General features: G+C 50.7%; 3 protein-coding genes across 3 annotated transcripts; 2 read left to right on the forward strand and 1 right to left on the reverse strand.

Annotated features, from left to right (window-relative positions):
* Positions 1-312: 312 nt before the first annotated feature.
* TGME49_243800 (long-chain fatty acid CoA ligase, putative) lies at positions 313-12,879 on the reverse strand. The gene is made up of 17 exons (XM_018780689.1): positions 12,379-12,879; positions 11,495-11,578; positions 10,738-10,822; positions 9,722-9,836; positions 8,728-8,884; positions 7,456-7,913; positions 6,760-6,838; positions 6,352-6,429; positions 5,865-5,998; positions 5,324-5,379; positions 4,746-4,834; positions 4,249-4,313; positions 4,026-4,151; positions 3,474-3,815; positions 2,930-3,019; positions 2,174-2,443; positions 313-1,303 (listed from the first exon to the last, which is right to left on the reverse strand). The coding sequence occupies exons 2-17, from the start codon at positions 11,559-11,561 to the stop codon at positions 1,238-1,240; spliced, it is 2,277 nt and encodes a 758-aa protein (XP_018637525.1). The 5' UTR covers positions 11,562-11,578; positions 12,379-12,879; the 3' UTR covers positions 313-1,237.
* Positions 12,880-13,259: 380 nt separating this feature from the next.
* TGME49_243900 (hypothetical protein) lies at positions 13,260-14,249 on the forward strand (the record flags this gene model as incomplete). The annotated part of the gene is made up of 2 exons (XM_018780690.1): positions 13,260-13,295; positions 13,875-14,249. 2 exons carry the CDS (start codon positions 13,260-13,262, stop codon positions 14,247-14,249), a joined length of 411 nt encoding a protein of 136 aa, XP_018637526.1.
* A 1,355-nt stretch (positions 14,250-15,604) lies between these two features.
* Positions 15,605-17,798, forward strand: TGME49_243910 (Cof family hydrolase subfamily protein). Its single transcript, XM_002366839.2, has one exon. It carries the CDS (start codon positions 15,780-15,782, stop codon positions 16,902-16,904), a length of 1,125 nt encoding a protein of 374 aa, XP_002366880.1. The 5' UTR covers positions 15,605-15,779; the 3' UTR covers positions 16,905-17,798.
* Positions 17,799-18,386: the final 588 nt, after the last annotated feature.

An 18,386-nucleotide genomic window follows, 5' to 3' on the forward strand; every position in this document is an offset into this window, starting at 1 on the left:
GTTGCGTCTAACAGGCCACTGAGAAACACAACTCTACATATGCATACATATATATATATATATATATACATACGTATAAATGTGCATATACATATTTGAGTATATACATGCAAAGACAGGATGTGAACGCGACTTTTTTGTCGTGTCATATGGAGACAAAGAACGGAAAGGGCGTGTGGATCCTGCTCACCGTCGACGTCCAGAGAAAAAAGAGAACAAATGCTGGAGGGAGAGGTCGCGCCGAAGCACCACTGTCTCTTTCCTTCACAGCGCAAAACACCGGCGACACAAGACTTCCAAAGTGCACGAAAAAAATTGAGGAAACAAGCCAACACGAAAAAGATCTTCGCGTGCTTCGGGCTCCCAGGCCGAATCTCGACTCTTCCGAATGTGCGCGGCTTTCTCCGCAAACGTGCACTCTTTTTACTTAAACATGCACATGCGTTTGAAGCTAACAGGCGCACGGCATCCCAGACGACAACGCAGAAATCTAGTGGTCGACATCCCATTTGTGTACGTATTCTGCAGGTGGACTGCGACGCACTTCCGTTTAATGAATCCACTAATGTATACATACAAATGCATGCATATATATATATATATATATATGTAGATGTATATGCATATTTCTATACGTGTGTTTACATTGATCAGAAGAGGCACACAGACTCGTGGGCGTCCCTATGTCTGCCAGAGTGATCGCCACCGACTCCTTCGAGTCTCGGAGAAAAGGAAACTGTAGGCAGGCAATTCTGAAGTTCTGCATGGCACTTGCATCGCATCTTCCCTGTTGCTTCTCTTCAGCTCAGAGGAATCTCCCTTCCTCGTGGGCAAACGCTGCGAGTTCGTTCTTCGCCGTCGCCCTCTTGCTTACCACCGTTTGCCGTCCCATCATTGCAGCTCTCGTGTGTCTCTGCGTCGCGCCTCTTTCCTGCCTCTCGTCTTTTCTAAGAAGCTGTCCCGATCACTTCTGTCCTCTTCGCCCTGTGAAATCTGCTCTCTTCTCCTGTCCCCGTCCCCTCTTCGCTACAAAAGACCTCCTGTCTCCTTTTCTAAGCAAACACTCGCCGACAGAGCAAATGAGAAGCAGAGCGTGGAAAGGAAAACAGAAGGTGGAGAAGAGGAGAGAGGCGCGAGTGGCACGATGCTTTTTCCCCCTTCCTTCTCTCAGGAAAAAAGAGTGAAGGCCTGCGTCTTGCCAGTCAAACATGAAATCGTCGAATGAACGGAAACGGGACTAAATCGCCTTCGCTCTCTCCGTCTCCATCTCCGAATAAAGGGCGTCGATCTCCTTGGCGAAAAACTGCATGCACACACGTTCAAAAAGCTTCACGATGGAGACATCCCAGGTTGCACAAAGGTCTGGAAAAACGTCCTTGGTCAACAACGCATACAGCAATTGCCGCAGCTTGCTGTCGGATTGCAGGCAAGAGTAAACTCCCGGAGGCAGCAAAGGTTCTGCAGAAGGCTTACAGAAAGTCGTCTCTTGCATGTGCGCTTCTTTGCACTCTCGGTCCTGCACCCTTTACAGTGGATCAGCCCCGAAGAGTCTCTCAGCTCTTCAGTCACACGAGGAGAAAAGAGCAGCCCCTGGCTTCCGACTCTCAGTTAGTTCGTTCATATCCGCAACGACACGCACATCTACACGTTCCAGCTCTGCACTCATCTTCAAGTATTTACGCCTGTTCATGTCATAAAATCCAATGTACACTGACATCATATATGCCAGTGAACATTTAGATCATATAGTCACGCACAACTCTATACAGATACATGCACAGAATTCGCTTCAAGCTTACATGCCCAGTACAAATATATATACGTATATATATATATATATATATTTATATTTATACGTACATGTATGTAATTGCACGTGAACACGTGTCAAGTGTATTTGGTTCAGAAATGACTGCGAAGAAGTCAGTTTCTTTCAGAAGGACTTCTCATCTTGGTCGTTCCCAATTTTCCTCGATAATGAAGGGAAACATTGCTTTTACTGCCAGGGCAGAATCGCGAGCCTCGCACACGACCCAGGTGCGTCCGAAAAGCCTGAGGTCGAACGGGAGCGAACTGCACGCTCGCAAGCGCGCGGCGCACTCTGGAAATCCAGAAAAATGTTCGCACCATCCACGAGGTGACCTTCTTCCCCCCTTATTCCACACGTTCTTACCTCTTTGGCAACGTAGCGTTTGATTTTCATGGTCGGAGTCAGCAACTCGTTTTCAATCGAAAAAGGCTCGCTGACGAGGCGGAAGTGCTTCACAACTTCGAATCCTTTCAACTGATGTTCCTTCGCAACAGCCGCCATGCTCTCCGTTACTGCCCGGTGGAACTCGGGGAGTGTACAGACAGTCTCCAAACTTGTGTCGGCGAGCTTCCGCTGCACCGCCCACTTCTCGGCCTTCTCTGCATCGGGCACGATGATGGCCACCAAGCAAGACTGAGGAAAAGACAAAAAGGAGTCAAAGCGGGTATCTTCCGGAAATCCGTGAAGCGAAACCACAGACGCCTGAGAGGCACTACAAACGAGCGAGACGCGCCAAGAACGCGGTTCGGCTTATATACGGGTTAACGCAGGAAGCCCCAGTTTTTCGGCGTGAATCAAAGATGCCGGCGGAAGTCTTCAGCGCTCACGCCTGACCCGTACATCTCAGGAACGCAGAGAAACGGACAAATCCGATGCGGACAGAGAATGACACAAAGCAGGGAGAAGAGAGGCTACAAGACACAAAGAGGGCGACAGAAAGGCTACAGAGGTGGATAGAGACGAGGGACGGATAAAGAGAGATGAGGAAACTCGACACTGGAGTCATGATTTTCGAAAAAAGAAAACCCGATCAAACACCGGCATTCCAGCGCGCAAGATGAGCGCGATCGGTAGGAAAAAGTTTCGTCAACCTCGGCAGACACCAAGGCACACGCCTACTTGAGAGGAGTAGCCAGTGACGAAGGCTTGGGCGACGAGAGGAGCTTGAATGTAGACATTTTCGATTTTTTCTGGCGACACATATTCTCCCTGAAAACATAAAATCGAGTTTCTGCTCAAGCAAAATCACGCTCTCTCTCAGCTCCCCAGCTCCCCATCAAAATCATGTCTCTTTTTTCTTCCTCTTCTCGTCATCCTCGCCGTCTCTCCCTTTTCCCTTTTTCTTCCTTCCCTGTCCTTGTCCATGTCGTCTCTCCTCTTTCCTTGTCCCCTCCTCTTCACTCTTCAACTCCCGTCTATCTCTCTTCTTCTCCATTGCTGTACTCCTCTCTCTCTTCCTCTACTTCTGTCTCCATCTTCTTGTTCCTCTCATGTTTCTCTCTCTTGCTTTCCTCTTTCTCCGATGCCTGCGTCGGCGCCCCGCCTCCCCTGTGATACAGCCACTCAATGTGGAGTAAGGACCCACAGCGATCCCCGCAGAGCCTAGCAACGATATCTTTTTCTCTAGCGTGTCGTGTGACTTCTTCTTCCCGGTGTGGCTTGCCTGTGCGAGCTTAAAAATGTTCTTCTTTCTGTCGATGATTTTCACTGCGTTGGATCCGGGGACGATGACGGCGACGTCCCCCGAGTGCAGCCAGCCATCTTGGTCGAAAGCTTTTTCAGTTTCTTCTCGATTCCTGAAGTAGCCTGGAGTGATCGTCGGGCCGCGCAGACAGAGTTCGCCTGCAGGGTGCTCCGGATCGTCGATTCGGTGCTGAGGCATCTCATCGCTAATGTCGAACAAACAAAACTCGACGCACGGGCAACACCCGCCAATGTGCCCTGCAGTGTTCTCTCCAGCTATGGAGATAAACGAAGCGGCCATCGTCTCCGTCATGCCGTACCCCTACAGAAAGAAACAAGGAAACAGACGGATCGAGGGTGCCAAACAGGCAGACACGAAGAAGAGCGAGACGGGGATAGGGAAGAAGAGGGAAGAGATTCAAGAGGGAGAAAAAGGGGAGAAAGAGATGAGACAGCGAGGAAGATACAAAACAGAGGAGAACAGGAAGAGACCGAGGAAAGGGGATAAGAACAACGCAGTTGTGATACTTACCTCGACGACAGGAGTGCTGAATAGAGCTTCGATCTTCTCGTGTACAGACACATCGAGAGGAGCAGAGCCGACGAGCATGTAGCGCAGCTTGGATCCTAGCAGAACTTTTGTCTTGTTGAAGACAAGCTAAGAAGAAAGACAGAAAGAAAGGCAGCGACGACTTCAACATTGGAAGTGAGGAAAAACATGGTGTGCACACATCTACCTCAATTTCTCTCCTCACCTTGTCCCACATGGCGTGAACAGGAGATCCAGTGGCCCTGATCTTGCGGATCTTCGTGGTCATTCCTACAGAGAAGAAGTGAGACAAAAGCAAAAGAAAATCACCTAGGAAAAACGAAAAAACACGAGGAGAATGGTACTTGGAGGAGAGGTAGGGAAGCAGACGACCATAAAAGAACACACAAGGAAAAAAAAGAGACAAAAGGAGAGGCAATGCAGGCGGCAAAAGGAAGAACAAGGAAGAACGAAGAGAGAATGAAGAAGAGGAAAGAAGAGGAGAGAATAGAAAGAAGAAAAGATTCAGTTGTGTCCTGTGGGGCCTTCCGAGACAACACTCCAGTATATTTCCCGTTCCTCAGAAGCGTCATTAAGACCTCTCGTTGATGAAGCCGACTGACAGAGTCGACCCATGGATTGTCTGGAAGAGCAAAGTGGATTCCGTGTGAGGGTGCTCTGCTAAAAGCTGGCTGCTCTGCCTTGCACATTTTGGAAACTTGCCTTGATTGAAAAGCGTTTGAGCGACAGTCGACTTGTCTCTCACGCTGTCCAGAACGCGGTCGTGGATTCGGTTGAAGAGTCGCGGGACACTGAAGGAAACAACGAACGGGTTTAGAATGCGGCGTCTTTGTGAAGACACCGTCAGAGGAAGAATCTTTCGCCATGTCAAGAGATCGGCCTCTTTTGCGTGTGAGACTCTCTCGAAGTCAACAAACAGGCAGGAGCCGCTGACTTTTACACAAATGCCTAACTCTGAATACTCTGGCTGAAGTTGTTCTTGAGACTGCACCGACAGCGACGTGGCGTGACTGTACAGGTCTTCCTTCGACCAATTGTACGGCGGTCTGCGCTTTTTCGGAGTTTCCCTCCGAACGGCAGTCTGAACGAGTTGTGACTCTACTATATTTCAAGTGACACGGTGCTTGTGGGAGAGAGAAAACAAACGCACCTGATGCAGTGTAAAACGCTCCTTCAAACGAATGCTCAACCAAGAGAGAAGCGAGGGGAAACGGGAAGAAAAACAGAGAAAAAAGAGGAGAAAAGAGGGGGGAAAAGGAGAGAAAAAAGAAAAAACTCACCTGCTGAAGACGGCAGGCTCCAACGTTTGCATGTCGTCCAGCAACTTCAGAGTATTCTGGTCGGGGAAATACAACAAAAGAATAAAAGGTTTCTTCGTTGCAGAGCAGAAAAACCACGCACAGCTCCAGAAAACGGAGAAAAAACGGTCGTTCTTCTCCCAGTGTCTCCGTTTTTCTCGCAAAGTCTAAGGTCTTCCTTCGGTGCTTCTCGGAGCTTCTGCTCTCAGTCTTTTTCTTCGTCGTTCTCGCAGGAAGGACGACAGAGAAAAAAGACGAAACAGAGAAGGAAGCTGTCGAACTAGATCCAGTCTCTGACGCGCACGCCCCGTGAACTTCAAAATCAAATTTCGTCTCGGTCGCATGCAGTTCTCCACAGTGTCTCGAGTGGTCTGGTTTGCCAGTTTTGGGGAAAGGTAACCGGGTACTTAAAACAGACAAAAATCACGAAAACGAGTTCTGTCACAGATCCCCTGCATGCAAAGTTGCTGGTCGCGAGGTCTCGCTACGATAGAAGCACTGTTGAATTGTTTCTTCTTCTTACGCCCCCGTAAAATCCGACAGAGCCGCCGAGAGAGAACAGAATGTTCTGCAGAGACCGTTCGTAAACGTGGGCGAGAGGAAGATAAGAAAGATACGTGTCCTCTGGGTGCAAAGCCATCGACGGGACTGTCAGCGCTGAAAAGAAAACGAATGCCAGGCGAAAAACGCAAAGAAGGCGTCTCTCTGCGTCTTCGTTCCCGCGGAGAAGAGAACAGAGAAGGAAAGGGAGAAAAGAGAACAGGAGAAGGAAAGGGAGAAGAACAGAAGCAAGGAGGGAGAACGAAAGGAGAGACAGAGACAGCTGAAGATAGAACGATGGGACAGAGACAGAGACAACTACAAAACGCGAAAGAAAGGTAAAGGCAGGAAATATAAACAGTAGAAGAAACAGCGACTTGACATTCCTGTTTTTCTTCACATCGAGATACTGGAAGCTCGTCGCGAACGGATGAAAAACTCGAATTCGTGAGAAGTCTTTTGTCGCTTACGTCCGCGCACAGCTCCGGCAATTGTCGCGACGAAGTTCCCATGTGACATGAGCACCCCCTTGGGTCTGCTTGTCGTGCCTGAGGAAAGCAAAAAATCCGCTGGAGGACACAAATGTCCACTGAGACCCCGAGGAAATGCTTCTCAAAGAGTTCGAGACGGAAAAAAAACAAACACCGCAAAAAAGGAAACGAAAGAGCAGAAAACGAACTCGTGACGCAGAGGGGAATAAGACAGAGGAAAGAGAAGGCATAGAAAGGAAGCGAGAGGAAATGAGAAAAGAGCGAGGAAGTGGAGAGAGAGAAAGTGAGACAAGACAGAGAGACAGTAGGAGAAGATAGAGAATGTGATAGAGAGAACGACAACAAAGGAAACAGCAGAGAGGTCTCACTTTCGAATCCCGAGCTCACCTGAGGTGTAGCAGACGGTGCTCACTGTAGACAATTTAGCGACAACGTCATCCGTGAGCGGAATAAGATTTTCTTTTCCCTGAAAAGCAAAACAATCTCCTTTATAAATGTAGGCCTACGGCGCCGCTGGTTTCTGGGCAGAACTCTACACTTCGCGTCTCTTTTTCCCTAGAAACAAGTCCCAGTCTGAGCCTTTGCTGCGCAACAGTCTAGAGTTCTTTTCAGTTGCACAAAGTTTTGCCGCTAAGTCTTCGTTCGCCCAGAGTTCCCCGAACGGACCTCGAAGGAAATGTCGCTGCACGGAAGACGCCCTTACGACACTGTTCTTCACCCCGACGTCTATCTGATAAAGCGAAAGCCAGTCCGCGTCTACTGTTCTCTCGTTCGTCTGTTTTTCTCTGGACTCGAAGGAATGCGCAGGTGGGAGGCGAAAATGCCGTTTTCTCCTCCCTCGTTCAAACACGAAAACGGACGGTAACTCTCTGCATTGGCGCCTCGGTTGGCCTCGCAAGTAACTGCGTAGGAGGAGACCCTTGAGAGATTCAACCACGTTCTTTATGACTACTGACTCTGACTTCGTGTCTATTCGGTATGGACCTGCTTTCCCGTTTGTCTGTGCCTCTAGGGGCCATTTAATCAACGTTTCAAACGTTTCTCGAAGCCTGGTAGATGCTGTCCTGACGAAGCTCGACATGCCTTTTCGAGTAAATGACGCCAAGTGAAAACTTGGATTCCCAGCTTTGTCGCTTGGTCAAGCAAGTCTTTTGCAGGTGCTCCTGGGTCATCCATGAGAAAGAGATACTTGACAAAGATCTCTTCCTTCTCTGCCTTGCTTTCTCCTGCCTTCAACTCCGCCACCGCCTTCTTTCCTTCTTCTCTTCCTGCTGTCTCCGTCGCTTCTTCTTTGCCTGCTCCTTCGGTGGTTTGCTCTGCGGCGTCCTCTGAAGTTTCAGGCGTCACGCGAGAAGCGTTCACGGCTTCTTCAGGTTCTCCAGCGAGAGAACTTTTTGCCGCTTCGATTGAGTCCAGCAGACGCCGCGCGCACTCCTCAGAAGCCACGACAGAACGAAGTCGAGTCTGCGCCAAAATAAACGCTGTGCTCTCAGGTCCCAGTGTGTCGTACAAGGGCACAATCGTGATGCCGTACGCATTGCCTGCAAAGAAAAGAAAACCAAATCACGCGTTTGGAGTGCAGACGAAACTCAGAAAGGCCCAACGGGAGACCGACAACGGGTGAGGGAAAGGAAAGATGAGAGAGACACGAAAGGAACAAGACAAACGCGAGAAAGCCACGGATGAAAAAGAGGCAAGGAAAGAAACCAGCTAGAAAAACACGGGAAGAAAAAACACTAACTGATGGGGAAGACAAAGACTGGGAGAGGCGGAGGCCTTGTTTAACTTGAACGTCGTTGCATGCATTGGCAGCACGAGAAGACTGAGTGCCGGAACTTCTTCTCCAACGCACCCTTGTGTGCTGTTCTCTTTCTCCGTCGCAGACTCTCCGGAGAAAATTTTGACTTCGAAAAGAAGGATCAGACGCGTATTTGTTGATTTCTTGTTCACTACGACAAATAAACATTCAGGAACACAGGCGTCTCAGGGCCAGTGAGAACGCGTTCTATTCCACTTCCCATGCAAGTCCTGCAGATGGTCCAGAACCCAATTCACGGAAGAGAACCCCGGAGAGCGAAAATGATCGAGCGCCTACCAAAATGAAGACACTGAAGAATGTATGGGTGACTGGTGCTGATGAATCGAACTGAACTTGGGCGGTTCAACGAGAAATCAGTGCACACACTTGTTCACATTTTTGACTCGGATTCCTCTCGGCCGCATGCACGATTTACACGAACAAGGAACATCCCGGACTCTGGCCAGCTGGTCAGAGCGCAGGGTCTCTACCCCTGCAGGATGGGCGGAATCCTTTTCGAGGAAACACCTCCGTTGTCGCATCGGTGAAAGACATACACGCTTGCTCGCAGATCGCCCACTCTTCTCTGTTCTTGCTGTAGAAAGCGAGGAAGCGCATGTCCTGCTGAAAAGTTTCTTCTTCGAAGTGAAGCTTGGGAGCTGCGTCTGGAAGACTCAAGATGCCACTTCCCACTTCGAGAGCCAGCTGCTCCACCTGAAAACGCGGAAAACGGGGGACCTTGTGCCTCTGTCGAAATGGGGAGGCGAGAAAGAAAGGAGCACGGAGCGGTAGCAGCTGACGACAAACGCATTCAAGAGCTTCGCTGCGTTTCGTCTCGTCTTCTGGAAGAGGTCGTAAACTAGGCTTCATCTACTTCAGCAGTGGAGAATCGTTAGGAGTCCACTGAGTGACTGTTCTGACAGTTCAGATACAGAGGTTCATGACTCTCTGTACTCCGCAGACCGCGTATCACACCAAGACCACGAAAACCCAGATCTGTACCACCTTTTGTCTGTACAGAAGGAAGCAGCGGCTTCTGAGACGCCGATGCTTCCTTCTCGCGAAAAATGTATTCTTCCGCTGACGCAGTACGACGAACTATGACAAAAGAGGTCTCAGTCTGCACCGAGGAGTCACCCACTCACGGACTGCACTTCCAGTCTTGATATGTTCACGAATGAACATTTGACATTCGAATCTCACATAGTCATCTGGGAGAAGGCGAGAAGAGAGGCAACAAGAAAAAAGAACAGAACGCGCTGTGGCTCTTGAAGAGACACTCTGGAGTCGACAGAAAAACGTGACAGAAGCATGACGAAGCCCAAGATGTCTCGTACGACGAGACGCGCGTCGTCGACTTTTTTCACGAAAGACCTTCATTGAAGATTTGTTCAGAGGAAATCGATCATGCGAGTCAACAGGCACAGCTCACACCTTCAACGTGCATTTGTAAATTTTTCCGTATCTCAGCTCATGTGCGTCCAGCCAAAGACCTTCCTCCCGCACAGGTTCAAGGAGCAAGAAAACGACGAAAAAAGAGACCCTCCTCACCTCGCGATACGTTTTCCACTGGTACGGGCCGAGTGTCCCATCCGCGTTCTTCACGCGAGTTCCGAGACACCGTTTTTCTCCGGAGATGGCAACACCGCGCTGAAACAGGTCCCAGCTGTACACACACCACAGAGCGACCCGGGCGCACTCTCGGCGTGGGCAAAGCGGCAGTTTCTTCAGAAAAGAGTCGCCTCCAAGAAAAGAGATGCTCTCCACTACAACGGCAGTGTCCAACGTACGCGAGAGGCCTGCGCCAACTCGGATGCGCAGATCGACGAAATCAGTCTCTCTGCAGCCTGTGTACCTCCTTGACTCTCAGCTTCAGGAGAACTGCAGGTTCTCGCGAGTGGAGTCGGCACAATCCACTAAACGTTGGTTCAGCGAGGGAGGCCGCGGGGGCAGCAAGTCGACAAGAGAACAGGGTTCAAGAACTCAAGTAAAAACTCAAGTGCCTCAACCCGTTTCCCGGGGAGGCATGTGGACGGCGCATGCACAGACTACCAAACACACGTGGCGCTATCTCGTCTGAAGAGTCCTTAATACGGTCCATACGCCCCCCCCCTGCAAGAGGGACCGAGACAGCTGAGAGAAGAGAGGAAACGTCGAGAGAAGAAACGAAATCTCTCACACGAAAAGTGCGTTAAGACAGACACCTCCAGGAGGGCATTGTAGACGAGGCAGAGGAGAAGAGCAGCACCCAACAGGCCGCAGAAAATCCCTCAATGCACCATCAAGCTAGACGGTTTCTAACACACCATACGGTACTCCAACATCTACAGGAATATATTCCTAGCCACGAAGAGTTAGGCAGAACATCCAGTTCTTTGCCTCACGGCAGCGACTGTCGCAGGCAAGGCGTCCCCAGCGACGCTGAGCATGCGTCTCTTCTCATGAAAGGGAGTTCGAGCTTCTAACGGCGCTGTGTTCCAAAAAGAAGTTCCCCATCGCCTCTGGCGGAAACGCTGAGAGGAATTCGAAGAAAGTCACGAGAAACGGAAAGAAAGGGAGCAGCTTACGCGCTCTGACATGGGCGGTCGGCAAAGTTGTCCACTATCGCATCTGGGCTGAAGACCGAGCGGTAGATTGACGTTCTTTTCTTTCCTGAAAAATGCGAGAGACGCAAAATTCGAATTAAGCGCGTCCGCGCGTCCACATGCGAGCAACCGTCCGCGGGCGCTACAGAGCAAAGGCGTCTGCAGACAGAAAGCTGCTTGCTCTTCACATGTACACACCCCCCATAACCCATACATACCCACAAAAGTGCACCTGCTCGTGCAAGTAGAGACTGCGGAAGAAACAGCTCATGGTGCACACGCATGCAACAATACTTCACATCGATTTACGACAACTGACATCCAAACGCAAAAGGAAGCGCCTAAGTAAAGGGCCGCCTGCCTCTATCCTTGTACAAGTCTCCAAGGACAAAGAGCCGAAAAGCACTTCCTTCTGTCACCCATGTTTCTTCGCCAGTCCACATACACGATCTATATAATTTTATATATACATGCATATATATGCGATAATATATATATATATATATTCACACATGAATGCAACACATATATATATATATATATATATATATATGTATACATGAACATCTGTTTGCGGTATATATGTATTTATAAGTATATATTTGCAGAGAGTATAAGGCGGTGTGGGTCTCACTGTGTTTCCACTTTTGTCCACTTTGAAAGAACTGTTCGTGAAGGTGTGAGTCTGCAAGGCTCGACGGGTGAACCTCCAGGTGCCCCTGTGTGGAGGAAAGCGTACCTGCCGGAACCGGGTCCTCAATGGGGACGTTGTACACGATCTGTGGTCCACTCTGAGTGTTCCCCATCTTGTCTTAGCCGCTATCTGAGACAAAATGCGAGGAACTGAGGAAACGGAGGTTGCACCGGAAGTCGTTCTTCCTCGAAGTCGACAGGTTTCGGAAACAACACAGTACGCAGTTGAGAAACACTCTCTCCTTGGCGAGACAGCACACACAGGCGACACATGACCGACAAGATCCGGTAGAAAAAGGTACTCCCTGCATCGGGAATAAGCAGAGAAACAGGTTTTCACATGAGGAACTGGCGACACACCGTGTGCACAAGAACGCCTCTCGTGTCGCGCGTCCAGACTCAGCAGGCAAGAAAAGATCTACACTCAGAGTCAGCGTACAACGGGGATTTTTAACGCGAATCCACTTCGTTCGCGCCTTTTGCAGGACGAAAACCTACGCGTTTGCTGCGGAGGATCTGTACAACACAACCTAATGAGATGTGAAAAGGCAAGACAGCCCACAGTTCTACTTTCGTCTGGCACACACGGGAGATGAAGGAACCGAAACGGGAAGAGAGAGTGGTAAAAGAGCGCGGGACGCAGTGCAGGGGGAACCGAGAAAGAAACGACGGACCGGACGCGTAACGCAAGAGCCACAGATCATCGGTACTTCCTCGACGGTGCAGTGTACGGATACCTGGGCAACCGCCAGAAAAACGAACGAAGCCAGACTGGCAATTCCGAACGGACGGGACGAACAGCTGGGCCGAAACCAGAGTTTGGCCGTTTTCTCCACGACCACCTTTGCGTCTTTGTGTGCTGGTTCGCCGGTATTCGTTGTCCCTTCCCCTCGTTTACCGTGGACACACAGTCGCCAGGAAAACGCTTACCACAGAAAAAGGTCCCTTCGAGGGAGAACAGGAGGAATGCTGAGATGCCAGTCCGAGGCGCAGCGATGCCTGAGAAAAGTGCCCCGAGAGACAAGGACCAGGAAGAAACGAGAGACGGAAGGAGAAACGGTACTCGAGAACCAGGAGACGCCCCGGGGAAGACAGCGCCAGGGAACGCGATCTGTTTTCACACGTGCGAGAACGCAGACGACTAAACCGTATCCCCAGACTGGGTGCGCTAAACTGGGAGAGAGCTGTCTCCCCGGGAAAGAACCTTTACGGGCATCTGTCGGCTCAGAAGGAACAACCAAGACTGGACAAAAGCAGAAGAATCTGACGAAAAGAAGGCGAATCGGGTGGGCCGTCTCCGTCGAAAGCAGTGCTGAACCAGATCCACAAAAGCCAGGTTGCACGAGGCACGAATCCGACGTCGTCCTGGTTGGGAAAAAAAGCACAGCCACCTGGAAATGGCGATATTGCCCCTCTTCCTGCAAGAATGAGCCCCCTTTTCCAAACGAAAAGCGTTTCCCGAAACTTCTTTTGGCCAAGGACTCGCATCTGTGCAGCCCCTGCTCTCCACCATGCGGTTCGCTGTCACTCGCGCGACATCGCAGCTGCATATCCGCGGCCCTGTTCCACCTCTCCGCGGTCACGTGTGTCACCTGTCAGTGGCGCCAGCAAGACACGTGCAACGTAGAGGGGCCCAACCAGAACAAGGAGCTTCTCCGGAAGTTTCTTCAGCTGACAGTCTCTCTGCAGAAAGAGGTTTGGCGTTCCGGCCCGGCTTCTCAAGGAGCTGGTCCGCTCTGCAGGCAAACTACCGATGCAGCGATACCATACTCTTGCGGTGACCCCACATTTCGCCACATGTCTGTCTCACGATGTTCAGGAAAAAACACCTGTTCTTCTCAATCACGGTGCGTCTGAGGAATCCTGCGTTCTTCTCTCGGGAAGGCCGTACCACTTTATGCGTTACTTAGAAAACTGTGCGGCAACTACACACCGCCGGGGAACTGCGGTAGGGAGGGTGCAGAATTGGAACTGGTGTTGTTCACTCGCATTCGAAATCAAACATGTTTGCGGTGTTCTGCGAAGTTGCCTCTAATGACTTAGATACAGTGAATCTGTTCAACTGAAATGGCAAAATTACTGGAGGAAATTCAGCACTCAAATGCAGGAGACCCAGCACAGACGCCTTGCCCCATTTGAGGGTCACCGTGTGGTGCTGGCGCATTCTCATTCCAGCCTGTGAGAGGAGCGACACGAATACACTTTGTGAGGAGCAGTGACCGAGCAATTAGGCTAGAGAATCCGTCGGAGTCTCTGAGAGTCTAATATCTTCCTTACAGCCCTTGTCATCTGCACCCGTAGGCCAAGCCAGATGTGAACTGCGGTGGAAATCTGGCGGTGTCTGTTGTTGGCGGAAACCGTAAATTTGGTTCAAAGGAATCGCTGGGATACAGAAGAAACATGTTGGGAGTTTCCTTTTCGTGCAGGGTTGCCATTTTCAACAGACTTCGTGCAATCTACTACTAGGCGTCGGGAATTCCTGCTGCACAAAAGGGGTGTGTGGCACACTCGAAAAACCCATCGTCGACGCCTCAATTCTTCCGAATTCCAGCACATCTGTGCGACAGCAAGGCACTGGAATTTGGCTTCGCAGTCGGTCGCTGCAACTAGCACAGTCTCGCGAAAAAGTGACCCGCGAATCTAAACGGCGCGTGTGCCTTTCTTCGTCCAAGCAGTATCTTGTTTCCCTGAAAGGCTGGATGTGTTGCTGCCACCACGTTGTAGCTGGCTGGTTATATGTGGACATACGATGCTGGAAAGAGGGGACACCTATTTGCAGCTGGGAGGTGAGCACGCGCTGAAATGTTTCACACAGTCCTGGCCCTTTTTGCTTCGAAGTGCTCATTCTGTTTGACAGCGCAGGAAGATCAGGACATCAGTGTCGTTTCGACTTGCGTTTCTTCCCGCGGCTCGGGTAACGCCCAATCCCGGTATCCCGTTAAGGCATCTTCACTTGAAACCACACTTTGTTTGCCCACACGCAATTCCTACATTCTGACACCATAAGTTCAAATTAACGGAAAATCCAATCCTATCTGTTGCACATCTAGATCGAGCATGTAGCTGCAGAGAACGATAAGGTGCATTTGTTGAACGCCCTTTTGCAAAATGTTCCACGGCGATACTCCCATTTTCCTCTCCTCTCATGGCTTCCTCTTCGTTATCTTTTTATATATACAATGCCAGGCCCGTGTAAAATCTTGAGTTCGACAAGCCGAACTGAAGTGGTGAAACTATTAAAAAACAACGAGTGTGTTACCTCGTGCTCAGGATGGGCAGCACACCACCAATCAGTACAGTAAGCCTGGTATCGTATACTTCCGAGACAGAGGCAGCGTCATCGCGGTTCTACCCCTTTTGTCCCTTTCGTTGAGCCACAAAAATCCATGGCGAAAAGGCGCGTCCCGAATGTACACACCCTTGTGCATGTAACAGTGATGCCAACCGGCCTCGTGAAAACGGGCAAAAAACAAGTGTTTTGAAAGGTCGAAAACATGCACAGAAGTTGCAGGACTTCGACCGTAGTTATTCCGCAGGCTTCGTACCACTCATGAGTTCCTCACTCTCCAGGACGAATGCAGAAACTCTCTGGTTTTAATGATTGCTTGTCATGCAAGTCGACAAAACCCCCTTGACAACGAAGCGAAGTCAGTAGCGTTACCACAGTATTGCAAGGACCACGCATTTAAGCAAGATTCCACGTCGTCGGTGCATTGAAAAATATAGTGCACTGAGGTCTGGCTACTGTCTCCTCACTGGTGGCTAGTGGAACTACGAGTACAACAGACAATACCCCCTCATCTTTTGCAGTCAACCGTCGCCTCCCAACCTCTGCTGCTGGCGGCTTGTACTGTCGGATTTACCCCACCTTGGAGCGACAGACTCGCTCATTAATTTGTTTTCTATCGAATCGATGGTCATTTGCTATTCCCTCTGTCTGTGTTGGGTTTCTGTTTTGACTTCGGTGCGTTCACCAAACCGCGACAAGGCTCGTCTCCCGGTTGCCGATACGAGACATGCCCTCTTTTCGCAGTGGCGGGGAAAAGTTTGCGTCGAGCTAGCAGCTGGTTAATTCCCCTGGCGATCTTCGCGTCTCTCGAGCCTTCCTGCGCTGCTTTTCCGTGTTTTCTCCACCCTCATCAAGGCGGCAAAGTCCACTCCTAGTGTTTTTCTCTCTCCCCTTGCCACAGATTTCACATCGTCCCGAAACGCGCTGGCGGGTGCTTGGCCGAAACTGGAAGCGGCGTGTCAATTCACTTTCCGGCGGCTTCCGTGGTTTTTTTTCTCTGCATTTGTGGGAAGATTTTCTTGTCGGCTTCTTGTCCGACGAGATGTGCACTCTCTCGTCTGTTTGTTCCGGTTTGCCACGTCAACTCAACAGCGCCATTCGTACGCTGCAACGCCCGCGCCTGGTGCCACCACATTCCGACCGGTGTGGTTCTTTGCGTAACGCCGTTACTCCACCACAGTCGTGTCCCGCCCTTCCGTTTTCTCTGGTCGCAATGGCGTCTTTCTGCTCTTCGTCTTGCACATCTGGTCCCGTGGGCAGAGAGAAATATTTCTCCCGCTCATGCTTTGGTGATCGGGGAATTCCGATCCGTGCTGTGGTCACAGATCTGGACGGCACTTTGCTCAATTCTGACCACCTTGTATCAAGGGCAAATGTGGCGGCTTGCGCGCGGCTTCGTCAGAAAGGCATTGCCTGCGTGTTCGCCACAGGCCGGCCACATGTCGGCACGGTTCACTGCATTGGACCTGCAGTTCTCGAAGAAATGGGAATGCCCAACGCGTTTCCGGGCGTGTACATGAACGGATGCCTCGTGTACGGGTCGGACGGGAAGCTGCTTCATGCAGAGTACCTTGACAAGGAGCTGCAGAAACAAGTTTTTTCACTACTCGAGGAGCGGAACCTCGTGAACCGCGTCTGCGGCTACCAGGGAGAGGGATTGTTCTGCTGCGAAAAGAACCCGTACACGTGGTACACGAAAGATGAGTACGACGAGTGCGAACCCGTCGTCCTGCCGTCTGTCGACGATTTGAAGAATATGAATTTATGCAAACTGACCTTCAACGGCAGTCCGCAGGAAGTGACGGAGTTCCGCGCTCTCCTAGAGGGCTTCGTCAAGAACGGGAACGGCCGCTGCGTGCAGCCGATTCCCAGGAACGTGGAGTTCATTCCCAAGAGCGTTTCCAAGGCGAAAGGTCTGGACATTTTGTTCGCCAGCATGAACATCACCAAAGCGGAAGTGGTCGCGCTAGGCGACAGCGAAAACGACCTCGAAATGCTCCGACACGTAGACCTGTCGGTCTGCGTGGCGAACGGATGCGAAAGCGCGAAGGAAGCAGCCAAGTTCGTCACCCTGTCCAATGACCAGGATGGTTTTGCCGCGGTTGTCAAGGAAATATGTGACGATTTGGAAGACAGAGAAACCAAGGCCACCCGCGGCACTGCGTAGACCGGATCCACGGAAACAGTACGGTGCCTACAAGGGTGGAAAGCAGCCGAGGACCCTGTGCGGGGGGGTAGAGTGGCACGGCTGAACAGCCGAACCTTGAACAAAAATGGCAAAGTTCCAGGCCGGAAGTAGCGGAACGTCAGTGAAGGGGGGGGGGGGAAATGGTGACTACAGGTCAAGAAACCGAACAATGAAGGATGAGGCTGCAGCGGCGATTGCCGCATCAGTTCGAAATGGCATGGGAGGAATTGGAGAGGGTAAATCAAGAAATCAGATATGGTCACAGCCGAAGGCAAGTTCTTTTTTTGATGCCACGCAGCCTGTGCCTCTGTGTGGACTGTGTGACTTTGATTTCTTGTGTATGGCAAGTTTGTTCCGCTAGTGTGTTCTTTTGTCAAGTACAACGCTCCCTCAGCAGCGACAGAAACCAGGCAGCCTGCCTTTTGTTAGAGCATTTGCTTTCTCTATCGACAGCCGGTTCTACTTACACCAGCCGACGCAATTGCCCGAGCCTGTCAGGGTGTGCTTGTCACGTGTGTGGTATTTTACCCCAATACCAAATCCATATTCGTGAATAGAGAAGACATAATGATGTACGCACTCAGTCAAACGAGCAGTCGCGAGCAAAACGCTCTTTTTTTGTCTGTGCGGGGCGATTAGGAAAACGAGGTGACTCATTCTGTGTTGTGTCCTCTTTTTTCTTTTTGAATTATGATTTTTTCCATATGGGGCACGCTGTCCCGTACTTCTGGAAGTCCGACCGAGTCGGCTGCTGTACGCACAGTTTCTTGATTCAAAGATGGCGCATGAAACGAGATTATTTGCCCTTCTCGAGCAAAACGCCTGCCCCATCCTGACTGAGTAATCCAGGTGCTCTGCTATTTTAAAATTTAGAAGCTTCTGTGCCCAGCGGTCAGTGGGCTGGTCATCCACCCGCCGCTGCGCGAACTGTAGACGGCTTTCAGGTTGCCTCTCGAAAAGCCTATCAATCTCAAACTCCATGTTGTCCGGTGCGTTTTTCGTGAAGAGACCAGGTAGCTCTTACCCCCACTAGCATCGTACGCTGACTTCAGCGTAGGTACGGCAGTATCAGCAGCTTCGTTAGACCTACTCAGTGCGTCTCTCATCAGGAACGAATTCGCTACTCATGCGTTTCAGGTTAGATTTAAGGTTGTTCGTAAAATAAAGGAAACCACCTGTTAACGCCCCGCCGTTTGCAACTTAGAACCGAGTTTGCTGTAAAGAAGACCGGGTGGTTTTGCTCAGTGGGCTGGTGCGCGGAACACGCACGGCAGTTGATGTTTGCTGAGAAAAACAATCCGTCTTCCTAGTGGTGTCCCCAGTTCGTGATCGGCCGTTGCACTGTCGCGTCGAAAGCCTCGACAAAAAGACACAGGCAGAAAGACATACCAGCGGACGAGGATAACAGCGTTGAAAAAAAATGTGGCGCGCAACGGCACATGCATTGGAGAGGCGCGACAG

Source organism: Toxoplasma gondii, chromosome VI (genome assembly GCF_000006565.2).
Source record: "Toxoplasma gondii ME49 chromosome VI, whole genome shotgun sequence".
NCBI lineage: Eukaryota > Apicomplexa > Conoidasida > Eucoccidiorida > Sarcocystidae > Toxoplasma > Toxoplasma gondii.

Coding starts and splice junctions, on each gene's coding strand:
- TGME49_243800 (XM_018780689.1), bottom strand. CDS start 11,561: ATGGGGAACACTCAGAGTGGACCACAGATCGTGTACAACGTCCCCATT. Junction 6,430..6,759: donor CACCGTCTGCTACACCTCAG/GTGAGCTCGGGA, acceptor TGCTTTCCTCAG/GCACGACAAGCAGACCCAAG. Junction 4,314..4,745: donor TCAAACGCTTTTCAATCAAG/GCAAGTTTCCAA, acceptor TCTTCTCTGTAG/GAATGACCACGAAGATCCGC.
- TGME49_243910 (XM_002366839.2), top strand. CDS start 15,780: ATGTGCACTCTCTCGTCTGTTTGTTCCGGTTTGCCACGTCAACTCAAC.